A 25,312-nucleotide genomic window follows, 5' to 3' on the forward strand; every position below is an offset into this window, starting at 1 on the left:
CTAGCTCACTCGATGAAATAAAAAATGAATGGAATTTAGCTACACTAGGATGCATCAAAAAGGGTGTGTTTTACATGAGAAGTGCCTACGAAATTACCAACCATTTGATTTTGTGTGTTCTTTGTTAAAAACGAAACAGAGCTCTGATTGAGCACCAGTGAAGCTGAAACAGGGCAAAATTATGCGGCTTGGTGCATTTCTGGTTTGCACATAATGCTAAACTGTGGATTATTAAACTATATTAAATCATGACTTAGCATTATGTGAGAACCCAGATCAGTACCTTAATTATGGTTTGTCAGCTTGTTTTAAGATTAATCATTAGCCAAGGATTTGTATCTGGCTTATAAACTTTAGTTGGTATTAACCATAGCTTAGCATTACGTGCAAACTCGGACCTCCTCTTTAACCATGGTTAAGGAGCCATCACCAAATATACAGAGCCATGAGTGAACAGCGGCAAAAAATTCAAGCTGCTGTCAAGGATACCTGTTCTCCCTGATGCTTTTAAGTATCCTGTGATGTGACAAGCCCAGGTTTAAGTGATGGGCTCCAAGGTGCCTCAGTTTTAATGATGGTTTACGCTAACCATGGTTTAGCAGTATTTGTGAACCAGATCTGTATGCCCTGCTGAAGCCGCCATCTTTTCAGTTTCGTGTCACGCAGTGGCATTCTAGCGTTGTGCGAGAGAGAGCTTTTTTTAATCCAGAAATTTGGGGCGGGGGCGGGGCTGTGTGTGGAATTAACCAGGAGCAGAAAATCTGTCAGCGTTACGATCAGCTGATGGAAGCCTGGGAGAAGAAAGTAGACCGCATAGAGAACAACCCCCGCCGGAAGGCAAAGGAGAGCAAGACCCGCGAGTATTATGAGAAGCAGTTCCCCGAAATCCGGAAGCAGAGGGAGCAGCAGGAGCGGTTTCAGAGGTAAACGGGAGTGCGGGTCCAAATGGACTGGAGGGCACCAGGCCGGCAAAGGCTGATCTGGTCCAGCCTTCTGATTTCCCCCAACAGCACCTGGGTGGTGCCTCCCGAGTGGGACATTGATCAGAGGGCCATATCACAGAGTGGTACAGCAGAGGCAGTGTGGTGCAGTGGTTAGCGTGCTGGACTAGGACCTGGGAGACCAGGGTTCAAATCCCCCTACTCAGCCAGGAAGCTCAGTTGGTGATCTCTGGCCAGTCACTCACTCTCAGCCCAACCTCCTGCACAGGCTCGTCGAGGACAAAATGAAGAGGAGAACCACGTCTGCCACCTTCAGCTCTTCAGAGGAAAGGTGGGTTGCAAATGCGATGAATGAAATAGTGAATTCCGTTGGGGATTCCTTCTGGTGGAGTCTCCTTCTTTGGAGGTCTTTAAGCAGAGGCTTGACAACCATATGTCAGGAGTGCTCTGATGATGTTTCCTGCTTGGCAGGGGGTTGGACTCGATGGCCCTTGTGCTCTCTTCCAACTCTATGATTCTATGATTCTATGCCTGTTTTGTGATTCCTCCTCTCCTTTTAAAAGCCACCTTAAAAAGAAGAGGCCACCCCACACACATCCTACGGTGGTGCAAATTTCACACGTCAGTTTGGGGCTCTCTGAAATGGGCTCAGGCCTCCTTCCTCGGGCTGGATCAAAACGTTTTGCAGTTGCATCAACATTGTGTTAGGATAGCCTTCTTTACCACCCTCGAGAGCAGCAGGCTGCCATAGGGGTTTCAAAGCAGGCCACACAGCACATTCATCTCTGCCCTCCAAAATCTTGTTGCTGTTCCTTGTCCCTCCGTTATCTGCCACCTGAGGCGGCTGCATTACTCTGCCTCATGATAGGGCCGACCCTCTTGCTGCTGATAAGGTGATCCTCAGTTCTCATCTTATTTATATGTAAAAGGTAAAGGGACCCCTGACCATTAGGTCCAGTCGTGACTGACTCTGGGGTTGCGGTGCTCATCTCGCTTTACTGGCCAAGGGAGCCGGCGTACAGCTTCTGGGTCATGTGGCCAGCATGACTAAGCCGCTTCTGGCAAACCAAAGCAGCGCACGGAAACGCCGTTTACCTTCCCACCGGAGCGGTACCTATTTATCTACTTGCACTTGACATGCTTTCGAACTGCTAGGTTGGCAGGAGCAGGGACCGAGCAATGGGAGCTCGCCCGTCGCGGGGATTCGAACCGCCGACCTTCTGATCGGCAAGTCCTAGGCTCTGTGGTTTAACCCACAACACCACCCGCGTCCCCTATTTATATGTAGGAGAGAGCTAAAAAACAACAACCTTTTCCTCACATCCTTTGCCAAAGCTAGCATGCATTCTGTCCCGTCCGGCCCTGAAGAGGCTGGCTGACCACACCTCACCCTGATATTGCCAATTGTTTTCCTGTTCTCAGAAAAAAGCTACTTTTTTCTTTTCATTTTGGTTTCCCTTTCTGTTGTTGTTGTTCCATCCCCAGGGTGGGGCAGAGAGGGACCGGACTTTCGGCAACCATCGCCCGGAGCGAGCACGAAATCTCGGAGATAATCGACGGGCTCTCAGAACAGGAGGTGAGAACCAGGCTTCTTATTTATGTTAGAGCATCTTTACCCTTCTCTTCAGCCGAAAAGGCTCCCAGAGCGGCTTACATACGATCAAGGAAAACAAGACAGTTCCCTGCCTGCCCAGACTTAGAATCTGATAAAAAACCAAAACATGGCACACATAGCATCTTTGAATTTGGAAGAGGGGAGGGTGCAGTCACCTTGTGCTGAGTCCCTTGCCAGATATATTCTTACAAGCTCCATCCTCTTCTCTTTGTCAGGAGACCCCGTAGCCCCTTCCCAGAGCTATAATTGCCTTCACAGGGAACTCTGGCGATTGTAGCTCCGGGATAGGAATAGGTATACAGTGGTACCTCGGGTTAAGTACTTAATTCGTTCCGGAGGTCCGTTCTTAATCTGAAACTGTTCTTAACCTGAAGCACCACTTTAGCTAATGGGGCCTCCTGCTGCCGCTGCACCACTGGAGCACAATTTCTGTTCTCATCCTGAAACAAAGTTCTTAACCTGAAGCACTATTTCTGGGTTAGTGGAGTCTGTAACCTGAAGCATATGTAACCTGAAGCGTATGTAACCCGAGGTACCACTGTACTAACAACTCTCAGCATCCTTAACAAACTACACTTCCCAGGAGTCTTTGGAAGAAGCCTTGAATATTTAAAGTGATCTTGTAGTGTTTTAACTGTATGGGTGTGAATGTGCCCTTAGCTGGGCCTTTGGCCTGACCCAACTGGGCTGTTCTGAGGTAGGCTAGTCAGAGGGGGGCTTTGTGGGTCGAGACGGGTCTGGCCCAGACCAACGCAGCAAGCCTTATGGCTGGGACATTCTTGCGTGTGTGAACATGGATTCGAATCCTGAAGTCCAGCGTGGTGCACACATCCCATAACCTGTGCTTTTTATAGCCTGATCTTACGCCATGTCCAGCACAGCATGTTTTCTCTGTCCTAATGTGGATTTTCTTACAGCGTTGGCAAACCCCTTAAATCATCTTCAGCAAAGGGTAGCTTTTCATGAACAAGCACCACCATCTTCCCTGTTCCAAAAAGAGCCGCGCTGGGACTGGATAAAGATGCTGTGGGCCAAAGAGAACAATCCTTTTTCTTCTTCTTCTTCTTCAGTACTTGTAACTAAGGAAGTCCAAGATGTAACCGCAAGAGCTGACACTCCCTCCCTCCTTTTTAAAAAGCAATTTTGGCTCTGTCTTGGCTGACTTGGGGGGGGGTCCATTACTTGTAAACAGAAACTTCACTATAAATTTTGTGTGTGTTTTTTTTCCTTCTCCGGTCTTGCAGAATAACGAGAAACAAATGCGCCAGCTCTCGGTCATTCCTCCCATGATGTTTGACGCGGAACAGAGGCGGGTGAAGTTCATAAACATGAACGGGCTGATGGAGGACCCCATGAAAATCTACAAGGACCGGCAGTTCATGAACGTCTGGACAGACCACGAGAAGGAGATCTTTAAAGAAAAGTACTTTTATTTATTTTGTGTGGGGGTTTTTAAGGGTGTGCATTGCACAGTAGAAAAATCGGTTGCATGGCGACAAACTAGGGCCAGTAAAGGCAAGCGATGGTCTAATTCAGGAATGGGGAATCCGTGGCCCTCCTGTGGACTACAGATCCCATCATCCTTGACCATTAGATGGGGCTAATGGGGCTTGGGAGTCCCAGCAACAGCTGGAGGGATAAAGGTTCCCCATCCCTGAATTGGACCATCACTTGCTTTTACTTCCCCCTCCATCACTTGCCCTCACTGCTCCTAGATACCTCCAGCATAAACTCTGCCTACTTTTAAATCAGGAATGGGCAACCTGTTCACCTCCAGGTGTTGCTGGACTACAGCTCCCATCATTCTTGATGGTTGGTAGGGTTGAACGGGGCAGATGGAAATTGTATATTATTAGGACCCCTGGACAGTTAAGCCCAGTCAAATTTGACTATGGGGTGCGGCGCTCATCTCCGCTTTTAGGCCAAGGGAGCTGGCGTTTGTCCGCAGACAGCTTTCTGGGTCATGTGTCCAGCATGACTAAACTGCTTCTGGCGCATGGAACACCATGATGAGTGCCAGAGTACCTTTCCACTGCAGCAGTGCCTATTTATCTACTCGCGCTGGTATGCTTTTGAACAGTTAGGTTGGAAGGAGCTGGGACAGAGCAACGGGAGCTCACCCTATCGCGTAGACTCGAACTGCCGAACTTTTGATCGGCAAGCCCAAGAGGCTCAGTGGCTTAGACCACAGTGCCACCCATGTCCCTGAGTGTACATATACACGTCACTGAGTGTATATATTATTAAATCAGCTTCAAACCAATGCTTTTGTAGCCTGGGTAGTTCTGAAGCTGGGAACCGTAATATCGAAGTATGGACACAATGGAAAAACTGGTTAATTAAAAGGCTTCTATTTTGTTGGCTCGCCCTGTGAAAGGTCTGTTTGCGGGAGCAGTGGGTTCATTTCACGTAGAAGCTTATTCAGCTTAATGATTGACAAAACACAGATTGATAATAAATGCTCACAATTACTTCGGATTCAGCTGTCAGAGTTGTTTGTCTTCTGTGGTTGCTATGCATAGTCGTCAGGCTTGGTATTCAACCCTGAAATGCTCACCTTTCGTAAAAACACCGAAACAGAGTTCAGGTTTCTAGTCCTGATGGATGATCGAGAGTATAGGCTTTTAGACCCTGCAGGTGATGTCCGGCAAAAGGAACGCAGAATGCTGCCTTATAACGATCCAGGCCATTAATCCATCCAGCTCAGTATTGTTTGCACTGTTCGGCAGCAGCTCTCTAGGTGTTCAGGCAAGGAAGCCTTTTCCCAGCCCTACCTGGAGATTAGGGATTGAACCAGAGATCTTTGGCGTGCCAAGGTGGTAGGTGCAGCCCCTCAATTTAATGGGCCTTTCCCACAAGATTCAAGTCCTCGTCTGAATTAGAGGGCTGATTTAATAGGAACCTACAGGGCTGCCTTCTGTGAAGCCAGCCCATCAAGCTTAATGTTGTCTACACAGACCAGCAGTCTTTCACCTGGAGATGCCAGGACTCGAACCTGGGACTTTCTGCATGTGAAGCCAGGGCTGTCCCACAGGGCTATGGCCCTTCTTCCAGTTAAGTGCCAGAAGCCGACAGGGCAACCAAGCAGGGTTTCTTGAAACTGGGGTGGGGGTGCTTTGGCTATTTTGACGTCGTCCTTTTTAATATCTGAACTTGCATTTAACCAGGTTGCAAAAGAGGTCTGGCAAAATGCAGCCCTGGTAACTGTGATGGTTTTAATTTTGGATGGCAGAACATGAGGTTTTCTCTGTGTGTTTTCCTCCCCATCAGATTTGTCCAGCATCCTAAGAACTTTGGCCTAATTGCTTCCTACTTAGAAAGAAAGGTGAGACGTTTCGTTTTTGGTTTTGGGTTTTTTGTGTGATGGAATGTCCACTTAATTCTCAAGATGGCTTCTTAAGTGGTTTGCACTTACAAACTATGCCTGAGTAAAATTCTCTACAGCAAATATTCACACAAGCCACACTTTGGCTAAAGGCACCTGCGGTGTGTAGCGTTATGTGTGACCCAGGCTCATGTAATTCCCTCACTTCTAAGCCTGGGTCTGCACAATTGACAGTGAGAGCATTTACATGGCGTATCCCACTGAGGGTCTGTAAGTAATAAATCTTTCCATTTCAGAATGTTCCAGACTGTGTCTTGTATTATTATTTGACCAAGAAAAATGAGAACTACAAGGCCCTTGTGCGAAGGAACTATGGCAAGCGGCGGGGAAGGAACCAGGTGCGTTGCGTTGAGTGTTGCGACCCGCTCGTTTTCTCACGACTGAAAAAGGCAATTTTAAAATTATTATTATCTTACAAATTATATATATATATATGTAATTTTCTATGCAAAGTTTTGTGGGGCGCTGTTTTGAAAGAAGTTTTCCCCACCCCAAATGTACTGATGGCTTGGGCAAAGGGTTTCGGCAAAAATGGAGACTTCACTGTTGTACAAAGAAAAAAGATATCTCTCTCTCTCTCTCTCTCTCTCTCTCTCTCACACACACACACACACACACACACACAGCGAGAGATGCCCTTGCCCTTCCTTCCTGTGGGTTCCCTAGGGGTGTCTGCTTGGCTTGTGTGTGTTTGTGTCAAAGGATACTGGACTTATGAGTCTTTGGCCCTGATCTAGCAGGACTCTCCTTATCCCGTTTTGGAGGCTAACCTCATCAACAACGGGATAGCCAAACTGAGCCTCTGCGTGCCAGGGCAGTCTACCTCCAGTTACCAAATGACGAGTGCAGCAGCACCACAGGGCTGTTGGTCTCCTTGCCCTGCTTGGGGGCTTCATGGAAGCATCTGATGAGCCAATGTGAGAACAGAATGCAGGACTAGACGGGCCGCTGGCCTGATCCAGCTATAGGGCTCTTAAGTTCTGACATGCACAACGCGCTCACCCCTCTTATATTCTTACAAACATACACACTTCGTCTTCTAAGTACCAGGCATTGGCCAGTAAATTCTCCCTCCTGTTCCTCCTTTCCCCCAACCATTTGGGACCTGGGAATCTTTTTGGAATTCCCCTCTGCTTATCTGATGTGACACAGGCTGGAACACAGAGTCCCAGTAATTCTTCCCCCCACCCCATCCTCTTGGGATGATGTTTCTGCTTGTATATCGGTGGCGAGAACAAGGAGTCAATGGATCTGACCCGTTAACTTTCCAAGGAACACTTTCTGGCTGGCCTTTACCCAATCTGGTTTCCCTCCGGCTCTTTCAGGGATGAAATCAACAGGGACATAGGAAATGGCCGTGTACAAGCCAAGCTCAAGATTGTCTACACAGTGACCGGCAGAGGCGCTCTGCGGTTTCAGACAGTTCACAGAGCGTGAGACTCTTAACCAGGGTTGTGGATTCGATAATCACGTCGTCGGGGCAAAAGTTTCTGCATTGCAGAGGGGTTGGGCTAAGCGATTCTTGTTCCAACTCTACAATTCTGTGGTCCCATGTGGGTTTCTCCCAACCCCACCTGGAGATTCTGGGGATGGAAGCTGTGTACTGTGGCTCCTAAAAATAATAATACAGTGGTACCTCGGGTTACAGACGCTTCAGGTTACAGACTCTGCTAGCCCAGAAATAGTATCTCGGGTTAAGAACTTTGCTTCAGGATGAGAACAGAAATTGCGGGGCAGCGGGAGGCCCCATTAACTAAAGTGGTACCTCAGGTTAAGAACAGTTTCAGGTTAAGAACGGACCTCCAGAACAAATTAAGTTCTTAACCTGAGGTATAATAATAATAATAATAATAATAATAATACCTTTATTGTCATTGTACAACCTGTATACAATGAAATTAACTGAGCCTCCCCCCCCCCGCAAACACTCAATCTCTTGTCGAACAACACACTACCTTGCAAGTCAATTTCGCTATGTTCTTTTCTGTTCAACAGCCTAACAGCCCACGGATAGAAGCTATTTTTTAGCCTGTTGGTACGGCTGATTATACTTCTATATTTCCTGCCCGGGGGTAGCAGATGAAAGAGGTGATGGCCGGGGTGTGAGTCATCCCTGAGAATTTTTCTCGCTCTTCTAAGGCAACGATCCCTTGCGATATCATCTAGCGGACTCAAGGGACAGCCCATGTTATCATGGGCTGTATTCCCCACCCTCTGTAGAGACTTTCTGTCTGTGGCTGTCAGGCCAGCATACCACACTGTGATACAATATGAAAGGGCACTTTCTCTTGTGGACTGGTAAAAGGAGTTCATCAGCTGTTGTTTAACATTCCTTGGAAGACCCTGAGGAAATGGAGTCTCTGTTGGGCCTTTCTGACCTCCTGAGTTATGTTGATTTTCCAAGTGAAGTCCTCGCTAAGGCAAACTCCCAGGAATTTAAAGGAGGAGACTCTCTCCACCCCCCCCACCCCGATATACAATGGGGCAGGTTCCCCTCTCTTCCTCCGGAAAAGTCAAGTTTCCAGTCCTCTTGGTTCTGAATTAAGGTCTGATTTTAAAAGGAACATAGGAATCTGCCTTATACTGAGTTGGACATTTGTCCACCTAGCTCAGTACTGCCTGCACTGACTGGCAGCGGCTCTCTCCAGGGCAGGGGGTCTCTCCTAGCCCCACCTGGAGACACAGGGGCTCAAACCTGGGAACTTCTTTAGGCAAAGTGTGTGCTCTGCCACTGAGCTACGGCTGAAGGCGCGTGTGGAAGAGCAGTGATCACTCATCAGCTTCGCTGAAATTGTTTGAGGTCAGGAGGGGGGGCATGGTTGTGGATCCAAGGTGGCAATGTGTGGAAAATATGTTGTTTCGGGGCTCCGGGAAATCTCTGAATAGCTGTCAATCGCCCGATGATGTTTTTAGGGGTGTTTTAGCAGTGATTTGAAGACGAAGTGTGTTCAGCCACAAGGTTTGGGGTTTCTTGCTGGCTTGCATTCTCCCCACCTGCAGAGAATTGTGAGGAAATGGTTGTGTCGATAGAAGCCTGATCTCGACTCTCCAACACAGGGTGGATTTGATTTAAATCAAATTGATTTAAATCACTAGTCAGTAAGACTTGATTTAATATTTTTTTTATTTTTTATTTTTTACAGAAAGACTCATTCTTGCTGGTATAATCTTAATATTTACAACCAGATGAAGGTTTCATTTTTGGAATAATAAATTTTCAGAGCAGTTTTTACAGTTATATAAAAAATTACTGACTTGGTTATACTATTAGAAATACATTGAAGGATAATTATGAAATTATTGTGAGGTTTAATAAGTTAACTGTTTACATTTGGACAACTTTTCTGCTGTACTTTATTAGAAGGAGAAAAATAATCATTTCCTTAATAACAATTAAAACAATTTATTTAACTGAAACAGTAACATTATAGCATATGTATCCATGTTTGTTAACTGATGTGGTTAAACATTTTTTTTTAAAAAAAAACAACCTTAGACTGAGTTTTAGCCCACATGAAAAACTTAAAACAAATCCTTATTTCCTGATGAATAGCCTTTGGACTAAAATGCAACTTAAATAGAAAACTATCTTTAGAAAGATTTTCTCTCCAAAAGCATTTTATTTTAAAAATCTGATTGGAAATTTAAAAAAGGATTTAAATAAAAAAATTATTTAAAAAAAAATCATTGATTTTTATCCACCCTGCTCCAACACATTCTTTACTGCAGACAAAAAAGTGGAAGCTTGGGTGGGCTGTCCCTGGTGGATTCTTAATGGTGTGGGTCACTTGGTGGAGTGGGTGCTTCTTGTCTCGCCTCGGGAAAGTGTGTGAGGGTCCTCACCTAAGCTGCAATTAGTCAGATGTGGCCCTCCAAACCTCTCTTGTCCAGCCCTTGGGACTCTTTCCCAGGCTATGCCCTCATCGCCCCTGCCTCTCACCCTGCTTTGAGTGTCTTTTCCGGGCTGGAAATGTCTCTTCTTGAATTCTGACCATAACCCTTTGCTTGGCTGGATGGAGGAGAGGGAGAGGGGTCTTCAGGTATGTGTGTGTGAGCAGAAACTCACCTGGCGTACCAAAGGTAGAATTTATGTTGCTCTGGCCCTGCCCACCGCTGGTATGTGGCCCCCTGGAGATTTCCTAGAATGGAAGGTGCCGCCCCTTTTGAATAAACGTTCCCCACCTCTTTTAGAGGGACATTATATATGGGGTGTTAGGGGAGGGGTAGCACCTCTTGGGAGGGACACATCCTGCTCCTTCTGGGGTCATTTGTCCACCTTTGGCTCTCACCTCTCACCTGTGGCTCCTAGAAGCTGCCAGCATGTGACAGCAGCCACACCCTGGGAAATGGCTTTGACTGGCCGGCTGAACCAGGTGAGGGTAGCTGATGGGTCTTAAACCCTCTGTGAGTTAGGGGCTTCCCCTGCATTCAAAGACAGGCTCTGATGGATTGAGTCATGGGTAGGCAAACTAAGGCCCGGCAGACGGATCCGGCCCAGTCGCCTTCTAAATCCGGCCCGTGGATGGTCCGGGAATCAGTGTGTTTTTAAATGAGTAGAATGTGTCCTTTTATTTAAAATGCATCTCTGGGTTATTTGTGGGGCATAGGAATTCGTTCATATATTTTTTTCAAAATATAGTCCTGCCCCCCACAAGGTCTGAGGGACAGTGGACTGGCCCCCTGCTGAAAAAGTTTGCTGACTCCTGGATTGAGTGGATGAGATCAATAGTGGATCAAGTGGCCAAGAAGGCGGTTTCTGCATGTGTTGTGGAGGAAAGTGAGGGCCAGACGTGGCTCGGCCAACTGGGAAGGGAGCTCATCTAGGAGAAGGAAGACTCATCCTAAACCTCTGCTGCCTTGCAGGATATTTTTGGGAGAACAACTTTGACCTGAATCCCCCCAAAAGGGGTAAATCACTGCGAGTTTTTAATTGTGTGAGTAGAGCACAGTCTCTTGGAAGTTGGTCATCTCTACACAAATCCAGGTTGGAGTCTCTGAGAAAGTTAGTTGGCTCCTTATACTCCTCCTTCCGGCAACTCCTGCAACCAGGTTGTTGCCAAACGTCTTGCTTTGCTTTCCCTCGAGTCCAGTTTTTTTATTCTCATTGACAGTCTTGTTTTAATCTGCAAAAGCAAAGGTCCCACCTGTTCCATATCAAAGATGCTGTTTTGGTTCCGGTATGTTTCCGTAGCAGGCAGTGAAAATGAAAACACCAGCTTTTCCTCTCCTAACAATGAGTCATTATTCGTCCCCTTTCTTAAAAAAGGGAAAGTCGCTGTGCACTTCCTGCAGGATCTCAAAATGACCTCTTGATTGTTTTATTTATTTAATAGGCAAGCATTAAAAAAATAATATTGGCTAGCAGATTTCGGGTGGTTAAAACTTAATTATAACAGCTTCATCTCACATACCTGAAAGGCCTCCTCTTTCTCTGCAGCTAAGATTTTGCTTGTTCCACCACATCCAAAACTTGTGTCCCAGCAGCATCCCTGGGGTAGGGCCTTCTCGGTGGCAGCCCCTAAGTTGTGGAAGTCCCTCCCCACAGAGAGGTGCATCTGACGCCTTCATTATACAGTTTCCAGTGAATGCTGAAGACGCAGTCTTTATCCTGGCCTTTGGCACTTGAGGTTTCTATTTTTAGGACCAACCTTCTCTCTGTGATTTTAAGTTGTTCTAAACCATTTTAAATATTGTGTTTAAAGTTTTGTAACCCGCCCCAGGAGGCTTGAAGGGTGGGCAAATAATATCCATGCAGTAATATATAGATAAGGCAGATTGACAATATGCAAAGACCAAAAGACAGGTAGCTGTTGCTGCATCCAAGTAACTATCTTCATTGATTTACGGATTGCCTTCTAAACCACCATCTCAAGGCAGTTAACAGGAAAGAGAAGTGCTTTTTATATGGGGAGACGCAGGATTACACATACCCCTAAAAATTTTGTGAATCTTTGTACTTTTGTCCATTTACTGTGTTTATTTCCCCCGATTTGAACTATAAAATGGTGATTTTCCTGAGCCAAAATGAGAGTACCCCTAAACATTTTTTTTTTAGAAAAAAAAGCACTGTGAAAGAGTATTAAAAACATAGAAACAGGGACTGAAGCCCTGACAAGTCGACAGTCGTGGTTTTGGCTGATAAATCCTTGGGAATCGCCCTGCTCTGCGCTTGCGACATTCAGACGTCCAGAGGCTGAAATCAGTTTAAAATCCTGGGCCCGGCCTCCAGATGTGCAGAGGAGGAAACGCAACCTCGGGTTCTCCTCTCCGTTTTTCTTTTGCATCCTTTTTTGGAGTGCTTGATCTGCCGCTCAACCGGCCTGGGGAGGGGGGGGGAGACCCTTCCGTGCTGTCCCTAGTTGACACAGTTCCCAGCACGAGCCGCCGTCCCTCGTGGACCGGCCCCCCTCCCCTCCCTCCCCCCCCCCCTCCACACGCGTGTCCTTCCTTGCAGCAGCTGGTTCAGCCGGGCGATCTGACTAGACAGAAACGCCTGGTTCTCCTGTGACGGCCAATCAAGGCTGCGCTCGGCGCAGGGATTACCTCGTGTGACCCCGGTCGAGATTAGAAGCTGGCATGTGTGGCCAGCCAGCTCTCCTCCCTGCTTAGGTGCTTTGCTTTTTCTGTGTTTTTTTTTTAAAGTGACCAGGATGACACCGTGAGATTCTCTCTCTCTTTCTTTCATTCTTCTTCCCCTTTCCCCCTGGAATCTAAAAGTTGGGCAGTCTTCCCCTCCAAATTTAGGGGGGAGGCGCTGCCGACAAGTTTGCCTCCCCCCCATGTCATTTGAGCCGTTGGAAACTTGGCCCGATTTTTTTTTTTCCTTTGACCCCCACGCCTAACACAGACCGGTATCTCCCTTCTCCGGGCTGTGGATAATTAAAAAAAACCAAAACCAAAAACCTTTTTATTTTTAAGCAAGAGTCAAGCATGCAGGTACGTCGAACCGCGAAGCCTCAGCCGACCGAAGGTTTGTGTTCCCAGAACTTGCCTTTTCTTCTCTTCCATCCGCCGGATAAGCCGACTTTTAAAATCTCGTTAGCCGGTTTATTTTTAAAACGGGGGGGGGGGCGGGGGGGGCAAGAGGTTTAAAATTAGGAAGCGGGTGATTAGCTCTGTCTAATTTTTGTGTGTTGCTGTGCAGGGTGGGGGGGAAAGAGAAGGGACTCCCCCCCCCCCCGTGACTCTGTAAAGTTAACCCTTTACATCTAGGGCTGCTGTGACTTGGTGAAAGGTGGGAGTGTGGCAAAGGACACCCCCCTGTTTTTTTTTATTTAAACCTTGTTAAAGAAACACTTGGGATAACCAGTTAATGCCCTAAACATTAACTGAGCAAGGCTTGTGGGGTCTACTGTGTGCATGTGTTTTTAAGAGCGTCCCTTTGAGTTTTAAAGCGTTTCAAAGGTAATCTCATTTTCACTCTAAAAATAACTTTGGGGCTTTTCTCCCCCTGCCTCCACCTTAACTGTGATAAAGATATCTGTTGCTCAGGCTTAAGGAAGGTTTTGTTGTTGCTGTCGTTTTGGAAATTATTAAGTAGCCTGCATGTGCGATTTAAAAAATATATATATATATTTAAAAAACGATCCTTTAGAAACAATCATTTAATATACAGCCTTTTTCTTACACCTGTCTCTTAACTCCCCTTTTCTTTTCCAAATTGGGGTCAGCCTCCAAGGCATTTTGGCGCCTGGTTGGAGATGCAAAATTTTGCCCAACTCCCCCAGCACCCACAAAGGAGGGCCTGATCTGCTCTGTTCCTTTACACACACCCCTCCTCTCCCCAGCAGGTCTGCCAGAATATTTATGTATTGCGTTTCTATCCCACCTTTTTCTCCTAAGGATCTCAAGGTGGTGTTCATGGTTCTCCCCCTCCCCATTTCATCCCCACAACGACCCTGCGAGGTAGCTTAGGCTGAGAGAGGCAGTGTGACTGGCCCAGAACCAGCCAGGGAGCTTCGTGGCTGAGTGGAGATTCGAACCGCGATCTTTCCCAGGCCCTAGTCCTATATATAATTTAACCCATGGGTTTGATCCGCCTTCCTTGTTCCCCTCCAGCTCAACCTGCCCCTCACGGTCCCAAAACCGCCCCTCATTGCAGCTGATGGGGGCCTGTTTTAACCACCTGCTTTGTTGATTTGGAAGCTTCTGGCAGCGGCACCAAACCTCCCTTCGGCAGGAGTCAGGAACGCTGTGTCTCATTCCTCCAGCTGCCCTGTCCCGGGCCTGCAAAGCGAGATGCTTTCTGCTAGAGTTTGCTTCTCTCTTAAATTTAGTAAACAACCCCCCTCCTCCTCTTTGCTTGAGTATGTGTGTTCCCTGGCACATCTGGGGGCACTGTGTGACTATTTATGTTGGCAAAGCCTTCGGACTCTTCTGAATAGACCACGCAGGCCAGGACGTTTTCCGGGGTCTTCTTGCGCACCAGAAACACAACCCGGTTTCTGCCATGCACACACTCAACCCACTGCTCTCTCTAAATATTCCTTGAGTGTTTTAGAATCGGAACAGCTGACTTCCAGCGACTGAGGCTGTTCTCTCTGAGTGCGTATGAAGGGAAAGACCTAAGTTGCAATGAAGAGTACTTCTCTTTATAATATATACACACAAACACACATATGTGTGTGTGTGTGTGTGTGTGTGTGTGTATATATATATATATATATATATATATATATATATATATATATATATAAAGAGAAGTACTCTTCTATAAGATAAGAAAATATGTTAAATGACTGTTGGAAATGATATTTTTTAAAATATATATACAGCACATATATATATATATAATTTTTTTAACATATCATTCCCAACAGTCATTTAACATATTTTCTTATCTTATACAATGTTTTCCATCGGCTACATTTTTCAACCTTTATCACTTTATCTACATTTCTTAATTTCTCTATTACTTTGGTTATTTAACTAATAACTCCCTTCATAGTCTTCATTGCAATATTTCGCCCAATCCTCCTTACAAAACTTCTTGCAATCACAATGAAGAGTACTTCTCCCTCCCTCCCCCCTGTCCCCCCCCCGAAAAGGCTTCGCCCAGCGATTGATTTAAGGCCGTCACTTCTTATATCCTATCCTCAAAGGAAGCCAGCATAGTGTGTAAACTGAGTTTGCCTCGTTCTCCCCTTGTGCTTCGCCCCTCACAGCAACCCAGCGAGGTAGGATAGCTCAAGAAGGGATGAGCAGCCTTGAGATGGACTCAGGCGCCAAGCCAGGGAGGTGGGTCTCCCTGGTTGGAGCCCGTGCCTCTCATCCAGGGGTCGGGGAGGCTGTGGCCCTCCTGCAAATGTGGCCAGACTCCCAACTCCCATCAACCCCAAGGCAACGTTTACCAACAGTCAGGGATGATGGGAGTTGTAGTTCGGCAACATGCAGGAGACCACCGTTTCCTTGCCCCTGGGCCAAAGTGGTAGAGTTGATTCCTAGAGTGGGGGCAGAGAGAGAGAGGCCACATAGAAGGAAATGGCTAGAGCAGCCTTCTTCTCGCCCTCTTGCCCTCCAGATACTTTGGAATGCAACTTGCATCATTCTGACCATTGACCGTATTGGCTGGAGTTGATGAGAGTTTGACAGCGCCTGGTTTGGGGGGGGGGAGACTGGGCAGGATCTGCGTTCTGTGGCCAGGTGCTGGGCTTAGGGTCATGTTGGCCTTTTTTGAATAACAGCTGGCCATGCCATACAGGAAACCGATGGGGGAATTTTAAAAGGTTGCGCTGTGTGTATGGGAAGTATGTAGTCAGGGAGAGAGAAATCAAAGATCCACCTCTGAAAGAGAAAAATCAAAGATCTGCCTAAAGTGGTATCATATAGGGCAGGCGTAGGCAAACTCAGCCCTCCAGATGTTTTGGGACTACAACTCCCACCATCCCTAGCTAACAGGACCAGTGGTCAGGGATGATGCGAGTTGTAGTCCCAAAACAGCTGGCAGGCTGAGTTTGCCTATGCCCGATATAGGGTGACGGAAGACATTTAAGTCGGGCATCTTCTCTGCGGCAATGCCAAACCCGTGGGTCCAGAGGCATTCTCTGTGGCAGCCCACCTGGAATTTATCTGTTGCATTTGTTTATTGCATTTATATCCCACCTTTTCCTCCAAGGAGCTCAAGGTGGCGTACATGGTTCCCTTCCTCCTCCATTAATCCCCACGACAACCCTGTGAGGTAGGTTAGGCTGAGAGGCAGTGATTGGTCACATGCAGTGAGAGCTTTATGGCCAAGATTTGAACCCTGGTCTCCTGAGCCCTAGTCCAACACTGACCTCTGCATCACACTGCTTTGGGCACCATTCAGAGAGCTACATGGCTGCCTTAATGTAAACCTCAGACGCCTTTAGGTCTGTCATGGCTTCCCGCCCACCAACCCATCCTGGGGTTTCCGCTTAGTTATGCACGGGGGTTGAGCATTCTCCCTGCAGATCCCAAGCCCTCCAAATGGAGCAGTTGGATGAAGAGTATCAGAAGCTGCCTTATGCCAGATTGGTCCATCTGGCCCAATATTGTCTGCACTGACTGGCAGCGGCACATTCCTAGCCCGCCCTGGAGACGCTGCCCCCAAAACCATTGCAGGCAAACAACATCTCTTTTTTGTTTTTTAAAATAATATTTATTAAAAAATCAAAAGCTTCAAAATTTAAACATAAAATACAAAAACCAAAAAAAGTTACAAAAATGGGCAAATACAAAACAAAACACATAGAAGTACACAATAAAAAACAGTTAACAAAATAGAAAAAAGAAGAAGAAAAACACCAAAAAAAGAAAACAGAAAAAAGATTGGTATTTTCATATCTTATACCTCTTTCACTAGTTTCTTGACCTCCTCACACCTCCCTTTTTGTATTCCAGTTCAGATATTTAGTTCAGCAAGTCCTTACCCTCTATCATTCATCCTTACTCAACATCTTAACCTATAATAAATATATATATATTTAAATATAAATATATATTTTCCACCATTGTCATTCATATTTACATATTCTTATTAATCTTTTAACCAACACCACTTATTTTCAATCCAACACCTTTTTGAAGCCAGATTAGGCCTATAGTATGAGTCTGTTCTGCTAGAGGGGCAAGAATGTGTCTCAAGAGGGTACTGTTGACTCTCCTCTTTCCTCTCCTTACCGTTAATACTTTTCTTCATTTATGGAACCCAGAAGCCAAAATTTCATTTAGCTCAATCCCCGGCTCTGCATGTAACTAGCCACTTTCCAGATCCCCTAGAGCAGAGCTTTCCTAACTGTGTGTCAGATGAGTGTGTTGGCTACAGTGTGCAGGTGTTTCGTGTGAATGTTCCCCGCGCTTCTCTCGAGGCTGGAAAAGGGTTAGTTTAACCTCCGGTTTGCTAGCAAAACTGAATTACTGTGTCGCGAATTGATAAAAAGTGTGTCACCAACAGGAAAAGTTTTGAAAGCTCTGCCCCAGGGTAACAATAGCCTATAGGCGACTAGGCAAAATAACCCTTTGTAAATTTGGAAGATGGTTGCTTCTTTTTCATCCAGGCTGTGAATGTCACTTCACGTGGGAATCTTAAGATTTGTATGAGTAATTCTACCCTCTTGTTGTGGCAGTATTTGTGAGGTTTCCTCATGTTGGGAATATTTCACAGGATGGTCCCAGTTCTCATTCATTCTCCTCTTTCTTTCTCAAATGCCTGGTGTAAGTGAACATGCGGTTACATCTCTGATTTGTGGGGTGGGGGGCGCCAGGAGAATTCCCATCCCCAAGATTTTAGCTCGGGCGCTTGCGATCTCCCAGACCCGATCCTGCCACTGCTGCTGGCTGTAGCCCCGTTGTGTAATTCCGATTCCTTCCATTTCAGCAAATCCCACGTCCTTCTCAAGAAGAAAAAGTCGAGGAAAAAATAGAGGAGGAGAAGGCCGAGAAAACTGAGAAAAAAGAGGAAGAGAAAAGAGATGAAGTGGAAAAGGACGAGAAGGAAGAATCCAAGTGAGTCGTGTCGCGAGAAGCCCTAGCTCTGCACCAAGGGGCGGCGGCGGAGGGGGGAGCGGGCAGGGGGAAGCCAGTTTAGGTGCCTGCCGGACGGTGTCAAACCACAACTCCTGCCACCCCTGCCTGTCAGCCATGCAGGAGATGGAGGTGAACAACATCCGGGTGGCGGTGGCCCATGTTTCCTATCCTATCCATCTGTGGAACTCTCTGCCACAAGAGGCAGTGATGGCCACCAACTTAGAAGGCTCAGAAACAGAATTAGGCAAATTCACCAGGATGGCTCTGCTCTGCCTCCGCAGTCAGCGTAAGCAAGGTTTCTGAATATCAGCTGCTGGAAACGCCAGGAGGGGAGAGTCCTCTCGTGCTCAGATCCCGCTTACTGCTTTCCCACAGGCATCTGGGTGGTGGCTGTGAGATCAGGATGCTGGACTTCTTCTTTGGCGATCCCTCATAGCCGAGTAAGATTGTCTTCCATAAACACGGTTTTAGCAATGAGTCCGTAAGTGACTGTGGAGGCCAATTCTGGATCCACACGTCCTTCCACAGTGGGGACATTGGTTTCCTTACTGGAGCTGATCACGGTGTGGATTTGCCAAGCGTGCCTTCCTCCTAGCACGTTTCTCCCTTGCGTCCTGAGTTTGAGTGTCTTCAAAGCCCATGACACCTTGGGCAAAGGCTGCTCTCCAACTGGAGTACTCGCAGGCCAGTGTTTCCCAGTTGTCAGTGTTTATACTACATTTTTAAAGATTTGCCTTGAGAGAGTATTTGAACCTCTTTTGTTGACCACCAGCATTATGCTTTCCATTTTTAAGTTTGGAATAGAGGAGTTGCTTTGGAAGACGATAATCAGGCATCCGCACAACCTTTACAGTTAAAGCACTTTGATGCCCCGTTAAACTGTCGTGGCTTCCCCAAAGAATCCTGGGAGCTGTAGTTTGTTGAGGGCGTAAAGAGGTGCTTAAGGAGAAAACCTCCTTTCACACCCTGGCACCCCTCCAGTGTGCCTTCTTTTTCTTCTCTACTTGCACTCGCAGAGGAGTTCTCTCTCTCTCTCTCTTTGGCCCTTGCGAGAACCCAATGCTGGGCTTGTTCCAGCAGTCAGTTTCGTACGGATTTTCAGTCTCACGAACTCAAAATGTTTTGCGTGGGCTCTTTACGCTTTCCATTTTTAAATTCAGAATAGCGTAGTTGCTTTGGAAGACAATCATCGGGCATCCACACAACATGACCAGTCCAACGAAGCTGATGTTGAAGAATTATTGCTTCGACACTGGTGTTGGCCTGACCTTATCTTCCTGTGCTTTAGCTGCTGCCTAGCAGACCAGAGTCCACTTCCCTTCTCCCCTCTCAATTCTGGACGGAGGGCCACGAGGTTGTGCACATCTCTGCTTGCAGCTGATGTTTGCCACCTCTAACGACTACTCGCACCCATTAAATTTCCTGCGGCCCCCATTGTTCCCGACTGTTGCTCATGTTGGCTGCTTAGAGCCCAAGAAGCAGCAGGCACTGGGACAGGGCTGCTTCCCTGACCTCTGGCCGGCCATGTTGCTTCCTTTTACCAGGAGGTGAGACCGCAGGGTCAAGGGTAGTGCAAACAGAATGGCAGGAAACTGGCTTGTTGTGCAAGAGCTCTCCTTTAGTTATGCAATCAAGATGCATAATTGAACCTTGGTTCTGTTTGTCTGTCTTTCCCCTCCTCCCTCTACAATCAGACCTCTTCTTACATTAGCTTCAGGTTACGGCTTTTCAGGTTGCATCCTGCGGTGACCCGGAAGTACCGGAAAGGGTTGCTTCCAGGTTTCGCACTTGCGCATGCACAGACACGCAAAATGACGTCATGCGCAGAAGCAGCGAATTGCGACCCGCGCATGCGCAGACGCGGGTTGCGTTCTCTTCAGGTTGCGAACGGGGCTCTGGAACGGATCCCGTTTGCAACCAGAGGTACCACTGTTCTGTGCTTAAAACTCTTCAGCTTTTCCTGTGGTCTGTTTGTAACTTGCCTTGAGACGTAGGTAAAAGGCAATGAATGACTCATTTATCTATTTTATGAAAAACATCTTTATAAAAGTAGTTGTATACCACTGTGTCATTGGTATATATGTCGTTTGCAGCAGTACAAACATCAAACTATACCAAGAAAGACCTTTAAAAAGTTAGAAACTGACACCAGTTAGCCATCGTGGAAATTAAATAATAATTATTAACATTAACCCCTTTGAGGAGGGTGTTGGTGTTGTTTTTACAGTCCAGCTGTATATCAATTGTGTGAAATAAAATAATAAATTGATTCCCCCCTGTAAAATGGCAGCCGCCTTGGAGGCATTCATTGGCACTTTGAGGGGAGAAGGGACCCCCGTCTTCCATGCAGTCGCTTCACAGTTCTGGGCTTCATTCCTCTCGCCCCCTTTCTTTTCCCCTCTCAGGGAGAATATCAAAGAGAAGGACAAGGTTGAAGTTGTTCCCGAAGAGCCTGAGGAAAGGGAGCAGGTGGCCCCGCGAGGCCGGAAGACGGCCAACAGCCAGGGCCGGCGGAAGGGCCGGATCACCAGGTCGATGACCAACGAGGCCGCGGCGGCTAATGCCGCGGCGGCTGCTGCCACCGAAGAGCCTCCGCCGCCACTGCCCCCGCCGCCAGAACCTTGTGAGTAGACGCCCCGCAAAACAGTTGTAGGCCAGCAGGAAGGGCAGGGCCAGCCCTGTGATGAGGCAGAGTGAGGCAGCTGCCTCAGGCGGCAGATGCTGAGGGGCGGGGAGTGGGCGGACCTGCGAGTGCCATAATAATAATAATAATAATAATAATAATAATAATAATAATAATTTATTTATACCCCGCCCAACTGGTTGGGCTTCCCCAGCCACTCTGGGTGACTTCCAACAAAATATTAAAATACCGTAATACATCAAACATTAAAAGCTTCCCTAAAATGTGGTCTGCTCTGTACCTGCCATGTTAGCCTCCTGCCCTTAAGTGCAATGGAAGGCACTATGTTTTCACCGGTCTTGGATTCAGCTAACAAAATGCCCCCAAATGCCTAAGTGCTCTGCTAAGGAACTGTTCTCCCTTCCGAGCGCAAAACGAAAGGAAATTTGCCACTCATTGTGGAAGCGGCAGAGCCCCTTGCTTTGCAGGTAGACATTCCTGGGTTCGATCTGCGGCAGGACTGGCCAGCTGCTGCCGCCCAGTGCCCAACAACACTGAGCTAGAGGGGCCAACAGTCTGACTCTGCAAGAGGCAGCTTCCTCTGTTTAAACCAGCCCTTTGTTCAGAACAGGGTGAGCGGCCTTTTAGAAGGGGGCGGGATGTTTTTAATGTATTTTCCCCTGCTTGGTTTTAATGCATCCGTGTGGGTTTTGTTGGTCGGTGGGTGGGTGGGTGACCTTAGGCAAGATAAAACAAGCAACACGTTTTAAGAATAAGAATAAGAAACCGGTGTAAATACCGAACCCAAAATTTGTCCTTTTAGCAACTACTTTTCAGGGTTTGGGGCTGGGAGTCTCTCCCACAGCCTTACCTGGGGTTGCTATTGGGGACTGAAACTGCATTGAACTAAACAACAACAACAATAATAATTTTATTATTTGTACCCTGTCCATCTGACTGTGTCAGCTCCTTATGGCCCCTCCCTTGGCAACAGAGGAGACTGTTTTCTGCCAGGTCAGACTCTTTGCTCATCTAGCACAATACTGTCTGCTCTGGCTGGCAGCAGTGCTCCAGAGTCTCACACAAGGAAGCATCTCATTCTCTTTTTTTACCTGGAGGTGGTGGGGATTGAGCCTGGAACATTCTTCATGCAAAGCAAGCGCTCTGAACCACTGAGCTCCATAGTGCCTCCCCCCCATAATACAAAAATGATTAATGGCACAGCAGTTAGAGAGTGTTGAACTAGGACTTGGGGCACCAGGATTCACATCCTTGCTCAGCCACAAAGCTGCCTCTCTCAGCCTTCCCTACCTCAGAGTTGTGGGGATAATATGGGTGTTGGTGGTGGAGAACTTTGTACACCACCTTGAGCTCCTGGGGCTGGGGAAAGGTAGAATATAAATGCAATAAATAAGCTCAAAATGAAAAAACTAAGAAAATAATTCACCTCCCTAACTGTAAGTTAAGAGAAACAGAACTCAGACCTTCAGATAGCGACAGACAAAAGTTATTTTAAAATGCCTCTCCCCACTTTGCTTCCTTCATTGTCTAAATGCTTTCCATGCAGATGTGCTCTGAAAGTTTTATTTTATGCGTGAGGGTCTGCCTTGTCTGCCTTGTCCTAATTTTAAGAACAGCAGGCCAGTAAAAAAAAGTGAACGAGGTCACTCCATCTGTGGAGACGTGGTGTCGGTGGCCTTGATGCGCTTAAGAAATTCAGTGAATACTTCCCTCTTTACAATGGCCTCGGGACTGTTGATTCCGGTCCGTGGCTCCCCGTAGCGAATAAAAGCTCTCCGCACTTATTTCCCTCAAAGAAAATGGATGACGCCCTGTCATTCTCTGCTCAGGAGGTCGCCCATTTATTTGTCTGTAAAGAGACGAGAAGAATCCAGGCAGCCGTCAGTATTGAAAATCAAGTCCATTATAAATATGTTGTCATTTTGTGGGATCTCTTCTTAGCTATATTGGAAGGATTCTGGCTTATAAATATATGTAAATCGGAAGGGAAATAAATCACAGACTCCCTTTCCTATGCAACCCCCCCCCCCAAACGTGCTTAAGCTTCCTATTGTCGTAAGTTGGGTTTGTGTAAAAAATCAGTGACCCAAAGTGGTGTAATTCGATTAAGCCGAATGCTGGAAGATTCAGGAAGAAAGCCCTTCTTCATGCAGCACAGAGTTAATCTATGGAACTCCCTCCCCCAGGAGGCAATGGTGAATAGCAACTTAGCTGGCTTTCATAGAGAATTAGACAAATTCATCAATATCAGTGGCTACCAGCCTTATGTTCTCCCCTCCACTGTAGGAGTCCTTTTTTTTTACGTAAATCATTTTTATTGATTTTCCAATTAAATATCCAGTCATAATACTTCAATTAAAATAAAAAAGATCAAACTATAGTCCAAATTGTATTCACTGCATTTTTCGCTCCATAAGACGCACTTCTTTCCTCCTAAAAGGTAAGGGGAAATGTGAGTGCGTCTTATGGAGCAAATGTCGCTGCGCAGAGAGGGAGAGCTGCGCAGCACCCCTTCAGTGAAGCGGGAGGCGGAACAGAGCCCCACTTCCTGTCCTGGCTTTTGCCTTAGCTGCGTGCAGCCTCTTCCGGGCAGGGGAGTCATCCCCCTGCCCGAGAGAGGCTTTGCGCGGCTATCCCAGAAGCCAGAACAGCAAGAGGCTATCCCAGAAGCCATATCCCTCTTGCTGTTCTGGCTTCTGAGATTCAGAATATTTTTTTCTCTTGTTTTCCCCCTCCAAAAACTAGGTGCATTTTATGGTCTGGTGCGTCTTAAAATACGTTATTATTTTCTTGGAGCTCCCCACGGTCTGGATCTCTGAAGCATATCTCCACATCTTAGTCCTGCTCCTCCTCGTTGTTTCCATATTTCCCACATCTCGATTTGAACGCTTCATCCTCCACTATAGGAGTCCTGATCCAGCAGGACTTTTCTTACGTTCTTATGGAGCTTCCAGGTCTATCTAGGTTCCTGGATTCTTAGGGCCCTTGCGAGAACCCAGCGCTGGGCCTGTTCCAGCAGCCAGTCTCGGGCGGATTGTCACGTCTCACGAACTCAAAAATGGCTTGCGTGGGCTCTTTGATAAAGAGGTGCTTAAGGAGAAAACCTCCTTTCACACCCTGGCACCCCTCCAGTGCGCCTTCTTTTTCTCCCCCCCCCCCCTGCACTCACAGGGGATCTCACGTCCTCCCTCTCTCCCCTTCGATTGCACTCGCAGGGGAGTTCTCTCTTTCTACCCTTCACTGGCTCTCGCAAGGGATCTCTCTTCCTCTTCCTCCCTCTCTCTGCCCCTTGCTTTTTGATGTAATAGGAACCGACTCTCTCCCGCTGTCAGTGGGCATGGTTCCCGAATGGCCTCAGCAGGCCTTAATGTAAACAGATTAATAGATTACGCTGAAACCGCAAGTCTTGGCCCTTTCGCCATCTGACGGGGCTCTCCCGCCTCTCTCTCTCTCTCTCTCTCTCTCTCTCTCTCTCTCTCTCCTTGCTCTGTTTCAGCTTCGGCAGAGCCGGTGGAGACATCCCGCTGGACGGAAGAAGAGATGGAAGTTGCGAAAAAAGGTAAAAGCACCCTTTTCTTTTTCAAGGAAGTGTTCTATTGAAGATTGGGCGAGTGTGTCTTGTACAATGCAAAGAGGTTCTTCAGTGTTGTTAAACCTTTTTGCAACAGCCAGGAACTTTAAAAAATAAAATAAAATCAAGCCATTGATCCATTCAGATCAATGTTGTTAGCACTGAAACCCTGGAGAGCTGCTGCCCACCAGTGCTAACAACATTGATCTGAATGGATCAATGGTTTGATTTTTTTTAATTATTATTATTTTTTAATCAAACCATTGATCCATTCAGATCAATGTTGTTAGCACTGGCGGGCAGCAGCTCTCCAGGGTTTCAGACTCAGCCCTACCTAGAGATGCAGAGAGGCTTGTAGATCCCTGGAACCTTCTCAGGCAAAGCCGGGTGCTCTGCCACTGACCTGGCTTCAGAATGCAGAGTTTGTCATTTTCAAATAATTCCCTGAACCGGATGAAACAGACTAGAATAGAAAGATAGAGTAGGAAGGGATCCTGAGGGTCATCTAGTCCAACCCCCTGCAGTGCAGGAATATGCAGCTGTCCGTTAACGGGGATCAGACCTGCGATGGGACTGTCTCTGAAGATCTTCCTCCCCAAACCAACTCACGGTGTTTTGTTAGCCCTCTAAAACGCTGAGGAGATTAGGCTGTTCTGGGCGTCAGCATTTCAGTTTTATGAAGCTGGTTGCCTTGCAGCAATAAAGGCCCCTCTTGACATTACCTGGGCTGAAAACCTGTGTGTTGACACACCGTGGTGGCCTTGGGAGCATTGCCATTCTGAACGCTTCTTGCAAACCTTTGAGGTTTAAATCGGCTTAAATGTTCTGAGTCGTATAAAGTGGGAACTCCCTTGTCATCAGATACCAGAGTTGAGTTCTTCCGGATACTTATATGTGGGTGAAGAGAGAGGTTTGGGTCCTGTGTGGGAAGGGGAACGTTAAAAACACGCCGGTCGAGTTGGAGAGAGGCAGTGTGGCGTAGTGGTTAGGGTGTCAGGCTAGATTCGAGTCCCCACTCCGCCGTGAAGCTCACCGGGTGCGGCCGCCACTTGCCTCTCAGCCAAAGCTCTACCTCACAAGGATGTAGTGAGGGGGAAATGAGGAGAGGAAGAGCCATGTGTCCTCTCTCAAGCTCTTTTATGCAGGAAAAGTGGGATATAACACAAACTAA

At 47.0% G+C, this 25,312-nt stretch overlaps 1 protein-coding gene across 3 annotated transcripts in view; it reads left to right on the forward strand.

The window, feature by feature from the left end:
- NCOR1 (nuclear receptor corepressor 1) overlaps positions 1-25,312 on the forward strand; it is a 110,305-nt gene that overhangs the window by 35,112 nt on the left and 49,881 nt on the right. For 2 of the 3 annotated variants that reach the window (XM_083479686.1, XM_083479688.1), the window contains exons 10-18: positions 751-923; positions 1,210-1,272; positions 2,427-2,517; positions 3,801-3,979; positions 5,827-5,881; positions 6,178-6,330; positions 17,778-17,905; positions 20,332-20,549; positions 24,067-24,129. In XM_083479686.1, coding sequence (XP_083335812.1) covers positions 751-923; positions 1,210-1,272; positions 2,427-2,517; positions 3,801-3,979; positions 5,827-5,881; positions 6,178-6,330; positions 17,778-17,905; positions 20,332-20,549; positions 24,067-24,129 — 1,123 coding nt within the window. The remainder of the gene's footprint in view (positions 1-750; positions 924-1,209; positions 1,273-2,426; positions 2,518-3,800; positions 3,980-5,826; positions 5,882-6,177; positions 6,331-17,777; positions 17,906-20,331; positions 20,550-24,066; positions 24,130-25,312) is intronic. The other variant, XM_083479687.1, reaches the window with a different exon arrangement.

This window comes from Podarcis liolepis (assembly GCF_965112155.1).
Source record: "Podarcis liolepis genome assembly, chromosome: 16".
NCBI classification, from domain to species: Eukaryota; Metazoa; Chordata; class Lepidosauria; order Squamata; family Lacertidae; genus Podarcis; species Podarcis liolepis.